Genomic DNA, 21,319 nt, shown 5'->3' with positions numbered 1-21,319 from the left:
TTAAAACCATCACCCCTTGCTCTATTACAGGGTAGATAAACACACCAGAAACAGTTATCTTACAGTGGATTAGGACTCTAAAATCCCTTCTTAACGTCAAAAATGCTCAGTCACTGTCACATGGCCCACAGAAGCAATGAGGCACAAAGCCACAAGCATGAAAAAGATGCAAAAGGGAAATAAAGTCTATGGGACCAGGAACTCCAAGTGTCTGTTGGGGAAAGCCCTGTGTGAATGTAGGACCAAAGCTTCCTGAAGGAGGAGCAGAGTGTGCATGTCAGGAGGAGAAAGAAATAGGAAGGAGAAAGGACGCAGCTGAGCTGAAGGGAAAGGAGAAAAGAGTGGAAAAGAGGAAAGGTAGGAGAGAGTTTTGAACAAATCAGGAATTTTTGGATAAATTCAGGAAGAAATTTTTTACAATTAACAACAACACTGTCCCAGGTTGTCCAGAGAGGTGGTGGATGAACCATCCCTGGAGACATCCCAGGCCAGGCTGGACGGGGCTCTGAGCAACCTGAGCTGGTGAAGATGTCCCTGCTCATGGCAGGGGTGGCACTGGGTGAGCTTGGGAGGTCCCTTCCAACTCAAAATATTCTATGATTCCAGGTAATGGAAACCAAAGTGAGACATCTAGAGGGAGGTGGTCACTAGGACTTGATCATGCGTTGGTCTCTACCTCCCCACCACATGCCTGGAAGAAGAAATCATTTCCTATCCATGACAGCTGTCTATGCATTCCTGGCACCACCATCTATGGCTCCACCTTGCCATGGAGAGAGTCAGGACACTCTCTTCGCACCCTCAGACACTTATCAGAAGTCAAGGGCAGTCACCAGTGTCCAGGAGACATGAGTGGAGGAGGAAAACCAAGTATACGAGGAGGAACAGGGAAGTAACAGGAACAAAAACAGGGTCCAGAAGGATGAGAGGGAGAAAACTAAGAGCTTTAAAAGGGAAAAAAAAAAAAAAAAAAAAAAAAAAAAAAAAAAAAAAAAAAACCAACAAAAACCTAAAACAACTTTATTTCCTATTTTACATGGAGTGAATACTCACCTTGAGCTTGAAACCTGGTCAGGAGCTTCAACCAAGAAAAGGTTGCTTGCACCAAGAGCCCAGGAGGAGGGGAACCAGCCTTCAGCCTCATGTCACTGCTCCTGTGCACATCATGGTTCGGCTTCATGATGAGACTGAACTTTGCAAGCTTCTAGCCACCGCATCATATGAAGGCTTTAGTGGAGACATAAGAGATTCTTCTTATGACAGATAAGTGTGTAGGCTTAGGGCATCATCACATCAGCATCACCTCCCAGAGCCCAAGACTACAACTTTATTGGCAGATTTAAAGGGTTAGAAAAGTTCCCGGATGCTACAAGAACTATCCCAGCTGTACCATTAAGCTCTTATAAATCAGGGCAGTTTTAGAGGGGAATAAAAAGAGTTAAATAGCACAAAGTTGGCTGTCCCAAGACATTTGGGCTTAGAGCCAGCAACCAATCCACAGTTCTTTTATTTGAATAACAGACACAGTCTACATGACTCTCATTTCTCTCCTTCCAGCTTTAGAGTATCTTTCCCTAGGGTACAGCGACAGCCCCTGGGTTAGAGGTTATTCAATATTGTAGATATCAGGAGCTCTACCCCTTCGTCTAGGGCAATTTTAGATTTAACACTAAAATGGTATCCCTAGAGCCAGTCAAACTCATGACACGGTACTGACTACCCATCACCAACCAGTGAGAAAGTCTTGCATTTACTGTAATCCCTTTCAACTATCAGTTAAATGCAGCCATTCAGGGGCTGGAAAAAACAGCTGCTTAACAAAGAACAATCCCACACTGACCCAGATGAGATCCCCTCCTCACCCAAAGCACCCTCTGTCTGCAGCTGGGAGCCGATCATGGGGCAAAGAATGAAAGAATAGAGCACGTATGAGCAAACCTTTCCCTTAACATACATGTTTAGCAAAGAACAGCTCAGGGACATCCCAAGTTGGATCTCGCATCCAGGCTCCCGTGTTTAATAAATGCTGATGGACATATGAGCCATTTTTTCCTCTTTGAACTTGCTTATGGTTTTTGACCATCACAGCACCCCGGGGCAATGACTTGCATAATGTGTGTTCAAAATAACTTGCTTCCCGTTTGGCTTAAAACTGCTGCCTGCTCAGTTCTGCAGGTGCATCATTGTCCCCATGTGGTCACAAACACTGAAAAATTATTTGACAGTTACTGTTCAAGACTCAGGTCTGCAGAGTCACCTCTTCTCCACATGACAGCTACTGTCTTATAAAACCTGGGTGGGAGAGAATCATAGAATAATAGAATAGTTTGGGTTGAAGGGACCTTCAAGACTCATCCAGTGCCACCCCTGCCATGAGCAGGGACATCTTCACCAGCTCAGGTTGCTCAGAGCCCCGTCCAGCCTGGCCTGGGATGTCTCCAGGGATGGTTCATCCACCACCTCTCTGCCCAACCTGGGCCAGGCTCTCACCATCCTCAGGGGCAAAAATGACTTCTTTATATCTAGCTTCAATCCCCCCTCCTTTAGTTTCAAACCATCACCCCTTGTCTTATCACAACAGGACCTGCTCAAAAGTCTGTCCCCATCTTTCTTATGGACCCCTTTTAAGTCCAGAAAGGCCACACTAAGGTCTTTTCAGAGCCTTCTCTTCTCCAGGCTCAACACCCCAACTCTCTCAGCCTGTCCTCCCAACAGAGGTGATCATTTTTCATCAATCCCTTCATCCCCAGCCTGGATTGACAGCAGGGGTTGCCCTGACCCAGGTGCAGGACCTTCCACTTGGCCCTTTTGAACCTCATGGGGTTCACATGGGCCCAATTCTTGAGCTTCTCCTGGTCCCTCTGGATGGCACCTCATCCCTCAGGTGTGTCAACCACACCAATCAGCTTGATGTCCTCAAGAGGAGATTCAACATTACTGATCTCAAGAAGGACAGATCTCCAGACCTCCCTCCCATCATAGCTTTAGCTCCCTCATGAAGTATGAAAAAGCAGAAACATAGGTTGATCATCAAGGCATCATCATTATACAAGACAATCCCAGAACACACCACAACGTCACAGACTGACAGGGGAATACTGACAGTTTATTTCACAGAGCATCGCAAAGTTTATTTTGGTCTAGGTCTATTTTAATCAAAAAAGTATCATCCTTTAAAAAAAAAAAAAGTAGCAAATATTCAGGACCATAATGGTAACAGTCAGTGCATTACGCATAAAGTTTGGGTCTCATCATCAAAAAAAAAAAAAAGAAATAAAAAGTGAATTGTGAAAACAACTCCTCATCGCATTTCTTTTAACACTTCCAAGCTTTTAAGCACTTGACTTTTCAATAAAGTCATCTCCAAGGATAAAAAATAGAACATGCAGGTGACTATCAACAGATGCTGAAATTTAAACAACATCTCTCACTTGGCAATGACAGTTCACCGGGAATGTTTCAATACAGCACCACATTAAAGGGAGAAGCAACTTTGTTCTCAAAAGCCTTCAAATTCACCAAAGTCTTGCAATTCTGCAGAGAAAAACCTCACACTGTGTTTCACAGGCTTGAGAGAGTACCATATAGAAGGACAGTATTTGGGGAAGGTAAGAGGGAGCATGGACCAGGGTCTTATTCCACTTATATTCATAAAAATTCAGGCTAGATGCAAGCAAACTGAAGTCTTGATTTGCACTGTGTATGACTTAAAGTATCACAATTCACATTTTTGTTATCAATAGGGTATTTTTCTGTTACCTAAGTTGGCCAGTTCTGCCCCCAATTCTTACACACTAAGCCCAAGACTTTGGGGTTTCAAAATGTTACTGGAGTACAGCTTAAATATCTATATCTATATATATAGATATATATATATAGTGGTTCAGTGCTGCCAAAACAAGAACAAACTGCTCGAGGCTGTTTTTCAATCGTTGCTTGGTTTTGACCTTTCCAAGCCTGCTTTGCGTGTTGAATGTGATGCACATCAGCATCCCCCAGACCACCTTCTCTGCATGGTGACTTCTCCCACCCACCCACAGGCTCTGCAGCCCAGTTTGTCCAGCGCCCAAAGACTCAGCCTCAACTCCCGTTCCCTCCACAGGAAATAACTTCGATGGCCTCATCAATTTCAATGCAGTGGACACTTCAAAGGAAGCCGGTGCTCAATGGGATTTCTGATGTTGCGTGTTGTATTGACCAAGATCCGGAAGGAAAGGAGCAACCCAACAGCAGAAGGCCATGGGGACAGAGCCAAGACCCATTCACAAGCTCCGGCAGCCTTCTGGCTGGCTCCGGCTGCCTTGGGAACCGGCTCCGTGCGAACAGCAAAGTGACCCAAAAACCATCTCCTCTCTACAAGGTCTTGAAGGTCAAGAGCAGAGACCTGAGACCACCCTGGGGCTGGCTGTGAGCTGTTTTGGGGAGCAAATACAATGCAACTGTCATCTACTCAGTTTATAAGTTCGGGTTTTTATTGTTTGGTTGGTTTTTTTGGTTTGTTTTTCTTTTGGCTTCTGGCCTAGGATTTTGGTTTAAAGCCTTTTGCATTGGAAACATGCTGATGAAAGCTCTTGCCTTCATGAGCCTGTCAGCTGCAAGACCATCGCTCCTTTGGAGAATGTGAACATACAGCTTTCAAAGGTTCTGCTGTTAAAGCAAGGAGGAAAGGTCTACCTGCAGGAATAAATTACACTCTGGGGCTGCTTCACCTTCTAAGCTATTTACAACTCTTTCACCCACGAGCATCTCAGTGGGGGAAGCACATCCTGCACTCACCTCCTGTTTTTCCTGCATGGGTGCAAGGATGGGGAAGCAAAGGGACCGACTGCAAATGCCACGTGGAGTGGCAGGCACTTTAGCCAGATCTGAGTGGTGATGGTGCTCATGGCATTGCTTGTTTTGCAAGCCATCTGGGCTCCCAACAGAACCCAACTCACTGAGAATACACAAAGAAAGAAAGAAAAAGGGGGCGGGGGAATAAAAAAATCAAAGCATTGCTGCCAGCAGAGACCAATCTAGAGACAACACTCAGGATTTGCCTTCAAGACTGCAGCAGGACATTTCAAGAAGGCCATTCCCCTGTGAGCATCCAGGCTTTGGGGAAAGAGAACAGGACCGAGTAGCTGTTTACAGCTACTACAGGTCTACAGCTTCCTCACAAGGGGAGAAGGAAGGGTAAGAATCAATCTCTTCTCTCTGGTGACCAATGGCAGAACGCGAGGGAATGGCAGGAAGATGTGCCAGGGGAGGTTTAGGTTGGATATGAGGAAAAGGTTCTTCACCCAGAGGTGCTGGACACTGGAACAGGCTCCCCAGGGAGGTGTCACAGCCCCAACCTGACAGTGTTCAAGAAGAGACTGGACAATGCCCTCAGACACACGGTGTGAACTGTGGGGTTGTCATTGCAGGGACAGGAGTTGGACTCCATGACCTTGTGGGTCCCTTCCAACCAAGGACATTCTATGATTCTGTGAGGATGGGACAGGGAGAAGGTGCCCAAGTGACTGAGTACAGCCCCTTCCCTGGTTCTGAATTTCATCCAGGAAGAGTGGTGCTATCTCCTCTCCTAGGAAAGCTTCTCTCCTCCCAACAGTCTCTTCTTACATTAGAGCTAAAAACTTCATTGTCCAAGAAAGTGGAGGGAACAAACAAACAAAAAAGTATTTAAAAAACCCAACACTTCACAAAAATACCACAACATTCAGCTACACAGCCACTGCACCAAGGGAAGGAGGGGAGCAGGGCAAGGGGGAGAAAGGGGAGACACGTCCAACACGTTTATCCCAAAACATCCCAAGGGTATTCAGGCCATCACATCAAGATTCAAATAACTTCAGCCATAAGGTTGAGGATTTAATGAACACGGTATTTCCACTCATGCCCTGGAAAAGTTACACTCAAAAAAAAAAAGACAAAAAAATTCCAATTTTCTACATATTTACAAAAATCAGCCCCCCAACCTCACAACCAGGGAGGTGGAGTAGCCAGTGATGGGGTATGGGAAGGGGTCTCTGCCCAACCAGCAGTTCCTGAAAGGTTCCCATCCCAGAGCGAGCAGGAGAGCACGGCTCTCATGGCTGGAGCAAACACGGGGGTGGCCACACGCCGGGGTTGGGTTTGGAGCCCCTCAGTTCATCCGCAGCTTGGTGTCCCGGTGATCCGTGGGGGTGACCATCTCGTTGGCGTAGCCGTTCTCGGAGCAGAGGGACAGCTCGTCCGTGGTCTCCACGCCATTGTTGATCTCTGGGGAGGGTAGAGAAGGAAGGTGGGGACATTGTCATAGTGGTGTAAGCCACGAGAGTCACCCATGGATAGGGAAACTGAGGCACTGAGCAGTTCTACCAGATGGGATCCATCACCCTCAGATACATGGTGTGAGCTGTGGAGTTGTCCTATACAAGGACAGGAGTTGGACTCAATTATACTCGTGAGTCCCTTCCAACTCAGGACATTCTATGATCCTACAAGGATTTCACCCCAGGTTTAGCAACACTGCACCAATTTAAAACCAGTTCTGAGCAGCATCTGCCTTCAAATAGGAGTTCACATCTAAATATCTACACTCTGACAATCCTGCCACCATCAGAGGCAAAACTGGACCTCCCATCACTTGTGACACTATGCTATAAACTGATTCAGTCACCTGTGTAAAAAGGGTGCAAAATACGTGAACTTAATCTCTACTCAAATTTGCTGTTCTGGATAAGGGGAGAGTTCTATAATCTCACTATGAAAAATGTGCAACCACTAATATTTTTAATTGTAAATACTCACCTTAAGCAAGAACATTTGTTTCAGAGGAAAATATATATATACACACACACATACATACATACATATCTCCTACCCTCTAGGAATTTTTTCTATCTAGGACATATCCTGGACACTTCATGTGCAATCTGCTCTGGTGACCCTGCTTTAGCAGGTGGGTTGGACTAGATGATCACCAGAGGTCCCCTTCCAACCCCAACGATTCTGTGACATTTTATGCTCTTTATGCTGATTTCTGAGATATTCCTTACAGGTGGGGTGAGATGGACACGTTGCCAGCGTGTTCCACCACAAATAAACACTGGGAGGACCACAAGGATATCAGGAACCCCTCAATCCACAGAGCCATTGAACTCCAGGTCAACCCCAAACTCATCACCACTTTGTGCTGACCCAAGCCATTATTTTAATGGGTTTTACAGTTTTTGGTGCACTGTTGACAATTTAGAACAGAGATGATGTGTGACAATATAAGAGACCTGCATGGCATCACTTGAGAAGCTAAATGCAGGATTTCTGTGCAAATCAATGCTCAGACCTGCACCAGTTCGGGATGGTAAGCCATGACCATATCCCATGGGTGGTTCAGTGCAGCAGGATCAGTCCAGCCACCCTGTCCCACTGGCAGAAGATGACACCTATATTAAGACCACCTCTTCCATCAGCAGGGTGACAGCTGAGGTATGGAGCAAAGGGCTCTAACCGACCAGCCCCATCCATACCTGAGAAGATCAGCTTCTCCTTCATGATCTTGACATCCCGGCTGGAGCGGCGGACAGCAGCACTGAGCATGATCTGCTCCGGGTTGTAGGTCCTGATGCTTCCTAGACGCCACCTGCAAGACAAGAGGGGGATATCAGTGGTTGGCCTCCTCAACCATGGGAGCAACCTCAATACAAGCGACCACCAACAACGTGGGGACCAACAAGTCCCAAAACCCTCACATCTTTGCTCCTTTGCACCTATGCAACCCCACATGGTAGGAGGATGTTCAGAGATGATGTTATCTCAGAGGGGGAACGGAGATAAAATCAGGTAATCTCTAACCACCTTGAGCACCCTAATTCCTCTAATTTCACCAAGAACTGCCAATAACCCCTATCTATCACATCAACTATCCAGCTGCCCTAACAAGGTAGGATTATTTTCACTATTTTGACTCTTAGGGTTGGAAAGATGGAACAGGAGACCAAGCCAAGTACAGAAACCAAAACCCCTTCCTCACCTTATTAAATGTTCACACTTGTGGAAGAAGAGACCTCAAGGACCAATTAAGGTCTCAAACCTGACATGCAGCAAAGACACTGTCCCCATGCAGGCAGCTGTCACATATGGTCCCCCTTCAACACGATTTGCTTAAATGCTTCTACCCCAAACTCCACACTTTTTAAGCCTTGATGAAACTCAGCATTCACCCAAAAGTTTTTACCACATGAACAATATGAGGCTGAGGAGAAATTGGCTTGACTTAAAATTAGCCAGACTTTTATTCTCATTATTGAATGCATGTAAAGAAAATCACTGATGTTAGTAACAAGCAGTGGCAGCATGTTCAAGAGGGATTTTGCTTTTATAACTGGGTTTTGTTTTAGCCTGAGAGCACCCCTATAGCAGCCCCTTGGCTGCAGCGCTGCTAGAATTTGGAATCAAAGATGGATCTGCTGCTGCAACAGGAGAAACCAGGGCTTGGTGGGCTCAAACAATGCAAATCCCATTGCAGAGGATGCTGTTCAGGCCAGGCTCTCATAGTCCACACCCCAAATATTCATCCTACCTTCTGACCACAGAAAAAGGCTTTAAATTAAATCTCATTATTCCTGCTGGAGCCAGAGAGGTTATGTGCCTCTTTGATGGAGAAACAGCAGGGATTTAGGGTGACTTATTTGGTTTCTGATCTTCTGGCACCATCTAGCGGCTCAACCACACAAGAGAAGGTGATTTTTTTGTTGTTTTTTTTAGGGTGACAACCACCTTCTCTTAAATTTCTAACCCCCTCCCCAGCCCCAGAAGCAGATTTGGGAAGCCCCGCACATCTCTAATCTGGGTCCACAGCAACAACCTGACAAAATAACATCCACAAGAGAGGTTCTGTAATTTTTCCAAGAAAATCTAGCTGGTGGTGATGTCATGGGGTTTCCATCCCCATCCCAAATCCCAGCACTGACATCCATCCTCAGGCCATGACCAGGGTGTGGATAAAAGGGGTGCTCTGCTACAGAAAGAGGGGGTGGGATGGTAACACAACACAGCCCACGGACCCATGGAGAGAAGCAACACAGAGGAGGCACAAGGTGAAAAAGACATTAAAGTATATAAAAAAAACAAGAAAATATTTTTCTTCTATTATAATCACCTTATTGCTGTCTACAACTACCTGAAAGGAGATTGGAGCATGGTGGGTGTTGGTCTCTTCTCCCAAGTAACAAGCGATAGGACAGAGGAAATGGCCTCAAGTTGCACCAGGGGAGTTTTAGATTGGATATTAGGAAAAAATTCTTCACGGAAAAGGCTGTGGGACATTGGAACAGGCTGCCCAGGGCAGTGGTGGAGTCACCATCCCTGAAGGGGTTTGACAGATGGACATGAGGTTCTCAGGGACATGGGTAGCGCCAGGTTTGAGCTAATTGTTGGACTCTATGATCTTGGGGGTCTTTTCCAATCAAAATGATCCTGTGATTCTATGATCATCTAAGCTGAGACACTTAGACTTGGAAAACAATCACTTTTACTGTTAGTGTCCCATGCAGGCAGATCCCACTAAGGTCAATGTGGTTGCAAGCGCAATGGATCTCAAAGCACTAGATGCTCCTAAATCGACAATCAGGTCCAAAACATATTGCTATGATGAGTCTTTTCTTTGTTCACAACATCAGAATTTTCAGCATCAAGCTGGGCTGCACGGCCAAAAGGCACAATGATCTCTTGCCCATAGGTCCTAGAGGTCCCATGGAGAGTTTTGGACCATTTTGGGGCACAGCCCGGCCTCAGAGGGGTGCAGGGACCAAGGGCTTTTCTCCTCCTTTCAAGAGGAACAAGCACTGACTGCTCTGCTTTCCACCTCCCATGGTGGTTAAATATGGATGAGGTGCCAATGATTCCTCTCACAGGGGTGCATTGCTGTGATTGAACAAACTAGGAAAGGGTAACCCCATTTTTTCAAGGGTACTTTGAAACACCCACTTAGAAGAGCCACCAATACATTTAATCACTATGCAAATCCAATCAACATCATGTCAAATACTTTCTGCTGTGCTCGGTAGCCTTTGGGTCTCCAGAAAGCTCGTTTAATAGAAAAACAGCACCTCTCCTACCCCCTTGGACTGTGTTGTAATCGGCCACGTTTAGGACAGCAGCGTGCAAAAAGGTCAGACAGACAGCAGGTGGGTCTCGTTCTGGGATGTTGGCGTCAAAGCGGACCAGACGGACACGGGGTGGGAACAGACTAAAAAATACTGGGACAACAACACAGAGACAGCACAGACCACGTTAGGGCCACGTCCGGACCCTTGGGTTGGAGGGGGAGATGCTAAATGATAGGGAAAAGAGATGGGTAGGGTTGGGAGGAAAAGGGGGTTGATTGGTACCGAGGTGATAAGATGGAGCAAGCAAAGAGCCAAACCAGCCGCAACCGCGGTCCCCATCCTGCGACCGCTCTCGTCTACAGCCTACCCAACTCCTCCAGGCCTGTCTTCTCCTTACTCACAAGCAAGGGGAAGGTGAGAAGAGGAAAACACCCAACCACCATGCACCCATAGAAGGGCTCAGCCCAGCCCCAAAGCCTTGTTTGGGGAGATGCCGCGAGGACGTAACGCCGCAAGTCCAAGGTACCTCATGGAGCAGGTGGCCAACCCCAACCCCCGAGGTGGTGGGTGGGCAGAGGGAAAGGGACAGATAAGCATGGGGAGGGAGTAGCCAAATCCTCAGTAATATTACACAACCTCATGGCACACAGCAGAAGGAATGGAGAAGGTAACACGTGAAGAGTTGGGTCCGAGTACGGACGCGGTGGAGGCTTTACTGCAGAAAAGCAACAGCGGTTCCCTCCAAGGGGGTGAGAACGACTGGTGAGGAAACAGCCAAATACAAGGAGAAATCCGGGTTTCCAATTGACAGCACTTCAAAATCCAGCATCGCAGGCAATGCCGTTTATTTTCACGCTGCATTTCCAATTTCACAGTGGTGTAAGTGGGAAAAGACCGCTGAAAGATCCCAAGCTCTGAGTGCAGCAATTGATGAGCCAAACCTTTCTATTTATTTGTTTTATTAATTCATTACCAGGGCTAAAGAAGTGATACTTTATATAATTATATGAGTTACATTATTTTCTTTCGAATTGGCCAATTTAGAAGAGGTTGGTCTCAAAAAACCCCAGTAAATACAGGATGGAGTGGGATGTTTTGCAGCGGGATTATTTCCATGGAGAAAGCATTACATCCACGGGGAATTTACCAATTACAATACACTACAGGATGTCAGAATAGAGTTGTTTTAAAAGGCAGCAGCTTAGACCATTGCAACAGAAGGTCAGATTGCCTTCAAAACATCTACCGGCCTCAGCTTCAGGCTCCTGTGGTGCTCATTGCTATGGACCATGCAACGTTCACACCCTTATGGTCCCCCTGTGAAGCCAGATGTTTGAAAGCATCGTGAAAAGCTGTGTCCTGCCCTGTCCATCTGCAGTGAAGCCGAAACACAGAGAGGGAGAAAGAAAAGAAGGAAGGTTGAATGAAAAGAAAAAAAATCAAGAGAAAGAGGAGGAAAGCACCAGAATTACCTGATCATGTGATAGCTGTGAGATGCCAGAATGCAGCAGAGAGAGAAAGAGGAGGAACATGCACAACAGTCAGAGCAGTAAGAAAATAAACAAGGCAAAGAGGCAAAATAAAAGAAAAGATCAGTTAGAAGTCATCACAGTTGGTATTTCCCCTCCGGAGGGGCTGCCACGGTCCTGTCACGGGGGCTGAAGCAGAACAGCAGGAGCCATCCCCACCTGTGGCTATGGAGGAGACACAAGCCATGCGTAGGAGACAGGACGAGCACATCGAAGCGGTGGCTCTTTTCCCACCCACCCCCCTCATCCTTGCATGAAGGAAGCAGCTCTGTTTTGCCCCCCCTTCCCCCTCAAAAAAAAAATGACTTCAGAAAAAAGAAAAAAATAAATAAATAAAGAGAGAAAAGAAAACAACAACAACAACAAAGAAAACCAACCACACACAACACTGAAGGTCAAATGCCAAGCCCCATTTCCCAGAGCTGAATCACATCAGCAGGTAGTTGTCAGGCAACTCTGCCACGATTTGCTTTTGATATGACCTTGATGATGCTACAAATTCTTTCATGTGGTGGAGAAACTGGAAGGGCAGGGAAATGGCACAAGACTCTTGGAAGAACAAGCCCTTTGCTGCACAAAGTCCAACTTCTGGTGCTAGATTTTTCTCCTCCTTCCTTCTAGTGACTTTGAGTTGAGCGGTCCTGAGGGAAAGATCCAAAAGAAGACATTCGACCCTGCTACTATGGATGCCATGTGGCCAGACATCTCTGAGCATCTGCCTTTCTCCGTCAGGTCCGGAGGCCGGGCAGGGAGCTCAGTGCTCCAGGTTGATGGATCTTGAGGAAAGCTGGTGGCAGCTCCCAGCTCTTCTCACCTGCATCACATTTACACTGAGGGTGGAGGAGAAATCCTGAAATAACGCTTTCCTTCCTTACCCTGCTTCCTCTTGCCTTACTCCATCAAACCTCTCCCAAACCAGAAGAAATTCAATCAGTGCAGAGAGGAAGAGTCCGGCTATCGCTAAGTCCACATAGCTTGTGACTTCTCCCTCTCTCCAAGCGAACATCATTTCGTTTTGGGACCTAGAGTTCCCATTTAAAAGGTCGAATCATTTTGATTTTTTTCAGCTGTGGTTCCCTGGGTCTGATTCAGAAAAGCCATCTAAAACTGACTTTGGGAGGTGACGTGAAAGACTGCAAATATCTCATCAACTTGGCCTTCAAATTCTGCTCTTCAGACAGGTCAGTCCCTGTCTCCAGACTCCTCCATGCATTTCTGAATCTGACAGAGAAATACAGGGTCTAAAGAGCAGAGATATTTCTTATTAAACCAACTGACAAATTTGATGGAGCGGAGGAAGCTTCCAGACAACACAACCCTTCTGGAGAAGAGGCTTAATTGGCCACAGTTGAGATCACAAGACTTCTTTGAAGAAATGTTAATCTTGTCTTGGTCAGTGGTTTCATTAGCTCTCAGGAAATTTAATCTGAGAGGAGAGTTTTGAATCTACTGCTCACTCCATTATCCCACATTGGGATTGGGGACCCACTGGGCACAGGGACTGTGCAAGTCATTAATTTAGACACAATCATAAACAGACCAAACATCTGGCCTAAAATCAAATCCATAGCGGGTGCTGGCATAATAACCCACTGTACTATGGGAAAGATATCCAGATAGTTAAGCACCCAGGGGAAGGAAAGAGATCACTGCAAGTAGATGATAACTGGGATAACGTGACAGCAAAATCACTGGCTCATGAGGCTGAAGCAAATTAAACTGCTGCTTGTAACACAAAGGCATTTCAGATACAAGAAGGAAGGAAAGTGCCAGTCCCTTGACGTCTTGAGGACAGTTGTTTGTGCATGCCGAAGCAGATGAGATGATAGAGCCAGGGGAAGAGGGGATGGATTTTCAAGAATGACACATTTTCCCAGGAGAAAGATGCTGCTTCTCGCTGGAGGGACCACAGCTCTCTCTGAACTCACTGTTTTTTTCCCCAGAGGGGGTTATTACACTGTCACCACTGACAGCTAAAATGCCTCCCAGGAGAAAAGGCACATGATGGAGAAAACACCGTGGTTTCCTCCAGTATAATCAAGAGGAGGGGTAGCTTGGCCACCTCTGTCATTAGGAAGCTGATTTCCATCTTCCTGATTTACCAGTGTCTTAACTTGCTCTGCTCCCAGGTTTTACGCTCCACGTTTGTTTTCAGGGATCCTGCCATGTCCTCATCTAGTCCTTGCTCTGCCTTGTCTTCGGAAAATGGAGAGACTTTATGCATCAAACTAAGCAACTGATTCAATTTGCTAAATCATAATATTTCTAGTTCTTCAGCCAAATGGGAACAAGCTGATTTAAGAGAACTCTAACGTGTTCTTTTTGAAGATTACAATGATGGAATCTCGAAACATCTCTTCTTCCTTTAAGGCATTTCAATCTCCTTCTCAACATCCACTTCCCCAAAGCATTTACAGTTTCTCTCCCACACGCATTTATGAACAGAGCAAGGCGTCTATCACCAGTATTTTGAGATGTCTTGTTTCATCTTAAAAAGCAGACACGGCATCCAATTCCATGCCACATCTCAGAAGTGGAATTATAGTTTGCAGTCTTTGTAAGGTGTTTTAACAAACGGTTTCCCTGCTATTGCGATCCAAACACCGGAGGAGCACGGTGTTCACCTCTACCATCTCCAACCCCACGCTCTGAACAAAAAACACACCACAAATACAGGAGAGTCGAGCTGTAACGATGCTACTTACTTCTGAAATATAAAAACTCCTACAATTACGATAAATGAAATGAGATCAGATGTGATCCAGATCAGGTGGTACTCGTCTGGAGGCTGGAAGACAAGAAAAAAGAACAGAAGCACATCTTAAACCTTTTGGGTTTGTATAATCACATTGCTGAAGTTATCACCGGGGCAGAAAGAAAAGCACAGAGCTGCACGGGTCACGTATAAATCACAACATTTATGACATTTCTAATCTAGCCTGTCACCCAAAATAACATTATCAGAAAAAAAGAACTGCAAACAAGAACAATTTTAAACTCTCCCTCCTTTCATGCGCTGATATTTTCTCAGAGCTCTGTGGGCTGGAAGTCTCTTATCTCAGCTGTAACTCGAGGTGAGGGGAAGATGCTGTTTGGAAATCCAGGTCTGCGGGAAAACATAGAAATACGTACACATTGCACATGAGACATGCAGGGTCCATTTTCAGTGCTAGTAGTAGCTGTTTTAAGTGTATACTTCTCAATTTCTGTCCTTAAGGCACTGGTGGATCTGGTTCCAGTTGCCAGATTAACTGGCTGTGGTCATCACGCCAGCTAAACCCACAATCCAAACCCACCACTACTTCACATTGATTTTTGTGCTTCCCAGGAAAAAGCAACACTAGTAAAGACCAAAAAAGTGCTAATAATTATCAACTCCTGACGATGCTCGGCAGCATCACCCACCAGTGATGCTAACAGATTTCTCTTATCCCAAACCTGGACCAGTTCCAACCAGGAAAAGAGCTGCTGATTTCATACTACACACATCCATCACAACCATCATTAATTTCATTAGAGAAACAGAATATATAAAGCACAAAGGTGAGTTCAATACAATGATAGTGTGACATGGATAAAATCAGTTGGGAACTATCAACTTTGCTCCATCTCCTAGCAGAGAATAACTTGGTTTTCTGCTCAGCGACTCCTTGTGCATCTCAATTTCTCTGGTGAAAGCGCACCACAGAATTAGCAGGGCAATGCTTTAATTAGGCAATGCTACTGCTGGAGATTAAATCCTCCTATTTTCCAGCTTAATTACAGAAGGGTGACATTTAGTGCTACATTCGCTGCATCTGTTACGACCAACAAACACAAAATTGATGTTTCCCATTCTCTTGGCAGGAGGGTGTCACCATAACTAAGTATTCTGAGTGAAAAGTCAAGAGCGTTCTGATTTAGAACAAAATCTACACATATAAATTTTCCATTTATGCAAGTGTTGGTATTCCACAACTTAAGACCCAAAATAGTGGGTTTTACTGTGGGGCGAAAGTTGTATTTCCTATTATACACTCCAGGCAATAAGGAGACATTAACACAACTTTCTAGGTAAATACCAGCACCCAATTACAGGTATTACAGATTTTTTTTTTCCAAGTTCTGCAGAAAACTCAAAGCTAGAAGTTTTTGGTACAAAACAAAGGTTTTATAAATGATAAAAACGGAATTTTGAGGTGATCAAAGGAGGAAAACTGGATTTTTCAAGAATATATGCACCCCACACGCATCATTATTGGAGCGCCCAGTGAGAAGGTTCCTCCTCGGCCCTGCAGAAGAGGGAGCACAGGTCAGCAAACATCTACTGCAGACACAATTTGTTATTCTGCTCCGTCCGCACCAAGATACACACAGAAATTCGCTATATTTGACCTGCAGATCCCCTTTTTTCAGACGGGGCTGTTTCAGTGTGATTTTATCTTCTTTTAATAAACTTCACCTTCTCCTCTGATCCTCACAATTGTAGCCCATCAAACCTTCATCAATTCAGCGTGAGTGGCCAGACAGCAACTCAAACCTTTGCTCTGAAGGTGACACCACAAAAACACAAAGACAGGTCCCACACTAGGCTTTAAAAACATCAAGTTAGGCCGAACCCCAGGTTAAGCTTTACAAAACCCTCCTCTATGCCATGTCTGATTGCCTCTGTTCTAACCAGCGGCTTTCCATCAAGAGTAGAAGAGGGAGAGGCTGTCACTTTTTCCTTTGTTTTCTCTTTCCTCTTCTTATTTAAACAAAACACAAGTCAAATGTATTTTTGCAATTTTAAATGCGAATGGAGCAGAAGAGATTTGCACTGTTCAGCTGGCAATAAATCCCAGCAAAGCCCCCAAGGACACTTGGCTCCCAAACCATCCCTCATGTCATAGAGGGGGCAAAGCTGGTTCGATTACATCACCCAAGCGCTTCAATATGTAGGAAATCAAGGAATTTTGACGCTGCCGGTGATATAATAGTGTGCATTCAGAGCAGAAGGTTGATTTGGAAATCCAGCAGATGGGAGGGCTCTTGGCGGAAGGCTCCAAATATCAGCAAAGAGGTTTTTGGAGTTAAAAAATAAGCTGCCGGTGATGTGCACACAGCTCCTGCCAGCTGGAGCGGAGGACAGATGTTTGCAGCAGCATCATCCAGATGAGAATAATCTCTTCTGCCAACAGATTCAGTCTGTATAAAACCATTTCCAACTTGTGAATTCGTGTAGTCAGACGCAAGCAGTAGGTTAAGCTAAGATTATGGATATTGTACATAGATATTCATCCTTTTGGCCACAGTTTTGAGGTTCTGTCTCCAGATAAAGACACAGATAACTCATCAATGTTAAATTCTCCTTGTGCTCATCTTATTTTTCCCTTTTTGAAGCAGGGTAGCAGGTAACACAGCTGCCTCCTGTCCTACCCCAACAGCATCTGTCATCAAAAAATATCCCCTCCATCAAATGCACTTACATTGCCGCAGCTGAACTCTTGTTCTGGGAATACTGATGCAACCATTTCAGCGTTTTCCCTCCAGTCCAATATGAATATTTCTGTTTAGTTCAGAGGCCCAAAGTGCTGGGGGAGTTTTCAGAGAGTTTACTGGCTACATGATGGGTAAGGGGGGCTGCCTTTGGTCTCTGGTTGTTTCTTGTTCAGCAATGGGGTAGTCAGAGGTAAAACTTGTCCTCATTTGGTATTAAAAATGGGCAAAAAGCCAGTTCTGTGGTTTGGTCATAATACAGAAGCCAGGTTTGCTGCTTCACCTGTGTGCTTGCTGCTGCTGCAACTCAACAGCTGCTCAGCAGGTCTGGAAAGGCTTTTTTTCCATTGGATAAAAATAGAAAAAACATGTGGGTTAAATGGGGTGTGCAACACAGCATCCAAGGCTCCTAAACCCTGTATGGGGAGAGATGGGGCCATCTGAAGGGATTGTGCAAGAGAAGCATCGATCTATTACCATCTCAGGGCTCAGGAATATACAGGGGGAAAACCCTGAAGCCAAACAGGCTCCCAACCCAACCGAACTTTCCTGCAGAAACCCACTAGACACATGGTTGCAGTAGTCAACGGTCACCTCTACACCCATCACCGCATCCCCACCTTCCAGGGGTTCACAGCACCTTCCCAGACACCATGCTTACCATGAGCCAGATGGGAAAAGGCACCTTGCGAAGGACGTGGGAGTTGTCAGAAGTGACCGACTGGACACCGGCACACCACAGGATGGAGTAAAGCCAGGGCTCGTTCACAGTGTAGAGATTCACACTCAGGTTCGCCATGGTGTAGTCCCTGTCAGGAGAGAGTGAGATGACAGAGTGAGATGTCAGTCCCCCCACAAACCTCAGACCCTCATGGAATCATAAAATCACAGAATAGTTCAGGCTGAAGGGACCTTCAAGTCTCATCCAGTGCCACCCCTGCCATGAGCAGGGACATCTTCACCAGCTCAGGTTGCTCAGAGTCCCATCCAGCCTGGCCTGGGATGTCTCCAGGGATGGTTCATCCACCACCTCTCTGGCCAACCTGGAACAGGCTCTCGCCACCCTCAGTGTCAAACATTTCTTCCTTGTGTCTGACCTGAATCTCTCCTCTTTGAGTTTAAAACCATCAGTCCTTGTCCTATCACAACAGGCCCTGCTCAAAAGTCTGTCCCCACCTTTCTTAAAAGCCCTTTTTAAGTCCTCTCCAAGAGGAGAACCTCTGCCATCAGCCACCATTGTAATCTCATCTAGATTTATTTGGCCCAAATTGCACAAAATGGGTTTTTAACAAGGCACACTCATTTCATAAGCAACTTAAAGGCATTGCAATGAAATGGTTGGAACTTGAAAGCATTCCTCCCTCCTTGGATGCTACCTGACCCAGGCCACAGTCCATCTCAGATACTTCCTCACGAATGATGGGCACATGGTGTTTTTCTAACACCCACCTCATCACGTTGATGTAAAATTAACATCTGGCTCAGACGCCTGTAACACATCATAGACAATTTACTTAATTAAAAACTGTCAGACTGCAGTTCCAACATCAATTCCTGCAACTCCCATGCCCTTGTTTTGGGGACGGTCACAGAGTTACAACTTCCAGCATCCTAAAGTCATTTTCCAAGAAGCTAAATCTGCAAGTTGGGGTACAAGAGCTGTCAGCTGCAAACCAAACGTCATGCTAGGACCAGAGGAAATGGCCTCAAGTCGCACAAGGGGAGGCTGAGGTTGGATCTGGGGAATAACTTCTTCCCCAAAGGGCTGTGGGGCATTGGAACAGGCTGCCCAAGGCAGTGCTGGAGTCACCATCCCTAGAGGGGTTGAACAAATGCAGAGATGAGGTTCTCAGAGACATGGGGCAGTGCCAGGGCTGGGGGAACAGCTGGACTCAATCTTAAAGGTCTTTTCCAACCAAAATGATTCTATGACTGCAACAACATTTGACTGAACACCACCAGGCCTTCAGGGTTCAAGCAACACTCAGGTAGCAGGTCTGAGTTTGGAGATTCTGAAGTGGGACTGATGAGAGATTGGGGCTGATGATCTGGGTTAGACGAGAGTTGGCATATGGTCCTCTCCATGAGACAGAGCAAATAGGTAAGGGAAAAACAGGCTGGAATTATCCTGCAGGTAGAGCACAGACTCTTGTTTTAAGGGTGAGCAACTATACCAGCCGCTGGCATCCATGGAACGACACCACTGGATTATGTTAAATTAGACAATGCTCTCAAACCACTGCGGGCTCAGTCCTTCCCTACTCCCATATCGAATATATAACAAGACAAAGCCTTTGAAGATATCTTTCTTCTGCAAAATGGTTTCATTTTTGAGTATTTCTTCGGGGAAAAAGCTCTAACTCTAAAAAATACAAAAGCTCTACTAGAGACAATCTGCCCTTTCCAAGAAGGGGGCTAAAGCTGGGAGCTAACATGCTGCATGGATCAAATACAGGATCGAGCACAAGAGAAACCACACGCTGTGCCAGGCTCATTAAAAAGGAGACCTGACCAGTCTAAATAGCTCAAAAAGGACAGTGGTGAAACTGGTGAATTTTCTGCAAAGAGAAATTTCTGAAAGCATATCCAGACTTTGGACTAATCGAAATTCTGTGGTAACAACTCTGAAGGAGATGAACAGAAGCAAAGGGCAGCTGCTAATGAGGATGAAACAGCACTTGCAGGTGCTTGGTGTGAAAAGCCTTCACTTTTTTCCAGGGATGACAGTGTAATAAGAATCAGACGAATCATATATTTGTATCTCAAAAAGGATCATCACATGCTGAATTAGAGTATAGAGTTATTACAGTCAGCCCCGTGCTCCTGGGAACAGCCTGGATTCTGGGTGATGGGTAGGGATAAGATTGCGCAGCTCATTTCAAGAGCAAGTCCACCTGAAAAGATACCTCTGTGTGGATAAGACAGCCTGGGATGAGCGGAAAAGATGCTGCTGAGCCAGGGACGCACCTAGATGAGGTTAGGAAGGATACACAGAGCTGTGGACACCTGCCACAGCGCACACAAACTATCACGCAGCGTCCCAACAGAAGGCTGTACCTGACATCCTCGTTCGTGACCTTGGTGTAACGCAGGTTGAGCTTCACGATGCCTTTCTCCCTCAGGCGTTCCGCGTCCAGCTTGAGGCCAGAAGTCTGCTGGAAACCTGGCGCAATCTGTCTCACCAGCTGCCTCTCCGTGTCCGGCAGCCACATCACCTGCGGAGGAAAAGAGACAGAGGATGGCTACAGCAAAGACTGTTCACAAAGTTGGTGGCAAAACCAGCCAATTTACACCCAGCCAGAAGTAAAAAATCATGAGACGCTGCCTCGCTTGTCATACAAATTGTCTACAAGACACTTGTAGTCTACCATATATCTATTCAAATGCATTTCAGGATTATCTATGAGCCCCAAGGGCTGGAATGCACAATATCTCAGAGGTGAAAAGGGTTGAGATACAAAGAGATCAGGCCAAGGGCTCATGAGAAGAAACATGGTACATCCTTGAGAACCTGTCCTCCCTGCCCAGTTCAGGGCACAGAGAGAACTAAGGACACAAGGTTAAAATTGACAGTGCCAAAGAAGCCTTTCGTGATCCCGTGGCTAAGATTAGCTTTAATCACCATTTTTATCAGGGCTGCATCTACTCTAACACAGGGCAAGGATTTCCCTAAGTGCACAGCGTGCTCTGAAAGCGCATCAAATTAATTATTGCTAACACGCTCAGTTGCCAGGTGTAAAGTGGATGCAGGAACCAAGCTGGGCAGTTTTATGGCTTGTGCTGTGTAGAGGCTGGGACCAACCAGATGATCCCAGCAGCACCACCAGGCACTGCGCTACAGTAATCTGTGTTTAATAATTCTGTGACACTCATTTACCAAAGCATCAGAGCAGCCTGGATGTAACCATACATATTTTCAACAGCGAAAGTTAAAACCTGGGTGAGAAATACCACTTGACAACCCCATGTTCAACTACATTCAACTATTGTATCAGGAGAGGTTTAGAATGGATGTTAGGAACAATTTCTTCCCCAAAGGGCGGTGGGGCATTGGAACACGCTGCTCAGGGCAGTGCTGGAGTCACCATCCCTGGAGGGGTTGAACAGACAGAGATGAGGGTCTCATGGACGTGGGGTAGTGCCAGGGTTGGGACTCAATGATCTTAAGTTGGACTCAATGATCTTAAAGGTCTCTTCCAACCAAAATAATTCTATTTTTCTATGATTCTGGAAGTGATCCTTGCAGGTATGCAGACCTGC

General features: G+C 45.8%; 1 protein-coding gene across 4 annotated transcripts in view; it reads right to left on the bottom strand.

The window, feature by feature from the left end:
* Positions 1–3,085: 3,085 nt before the first annotated feature.
* The window catches only part of GDPD5 (glycerophosphodiester phosphodiesterase domain containing 5), a 194,579-nt gene continuing 176,345 nt past the window's right edge, over positions 3,086–21,319 (bottom strand). For 3 of the 4 annotated variants that reach the window (XM_071814418.1, XM_065833682.2, XM_071814438.1), the window contains 6 exons: positions 20,117–20,274; positions 17,721–17,868; positions 14,308–14,390; positions 11,546–11,560; positions 7,494–7,606; positions 3,086–6,243 (listed from right to left, as the gene is read on the bottom strand). In XM_071814418.1, the coding sequence (XP_071670519.1) occupies positions 6,128–6,243; positions 7,494–7,606; positions 11,546–11,560; positions 14,308–14,390; positions 17,721–17,868; positions 20,117–20,274 (633 nt within the window). In that variant the 3' untranslated portion in view covers positions 3,086–6,127. The remainder of the gene's footprint in view (positions 6,244–7,493; positions 7,607–11,545; positions 11,561–14,307; positions 14,391–17,720; positions 17,869–20,116; positions 20,275–21,319) is intronic. The other variant, XM_071814488.1, reaches the window with a different exon arrangement.

The sequence above is a fragment of the Patagioenas fasciata genome, chromosome 1 (genome assembly GCF_037038585.1).
Source record: "Patagioenas fasciata isolate bPatFas1 chromosome 1, bPatFas1.hap1, whole genome shotgun sequence".
NCBI lineage: Eukaryota > Metazoa > Chordata > Aves > Columbiformes > Columbidae > Patagioenas > Patagioenas fasciata.
The sequence above is the reverse complement of the archived record's forward strand: the minus strand, read 5'-3'. Positions and strand labels throughout refer to the sequence as shown.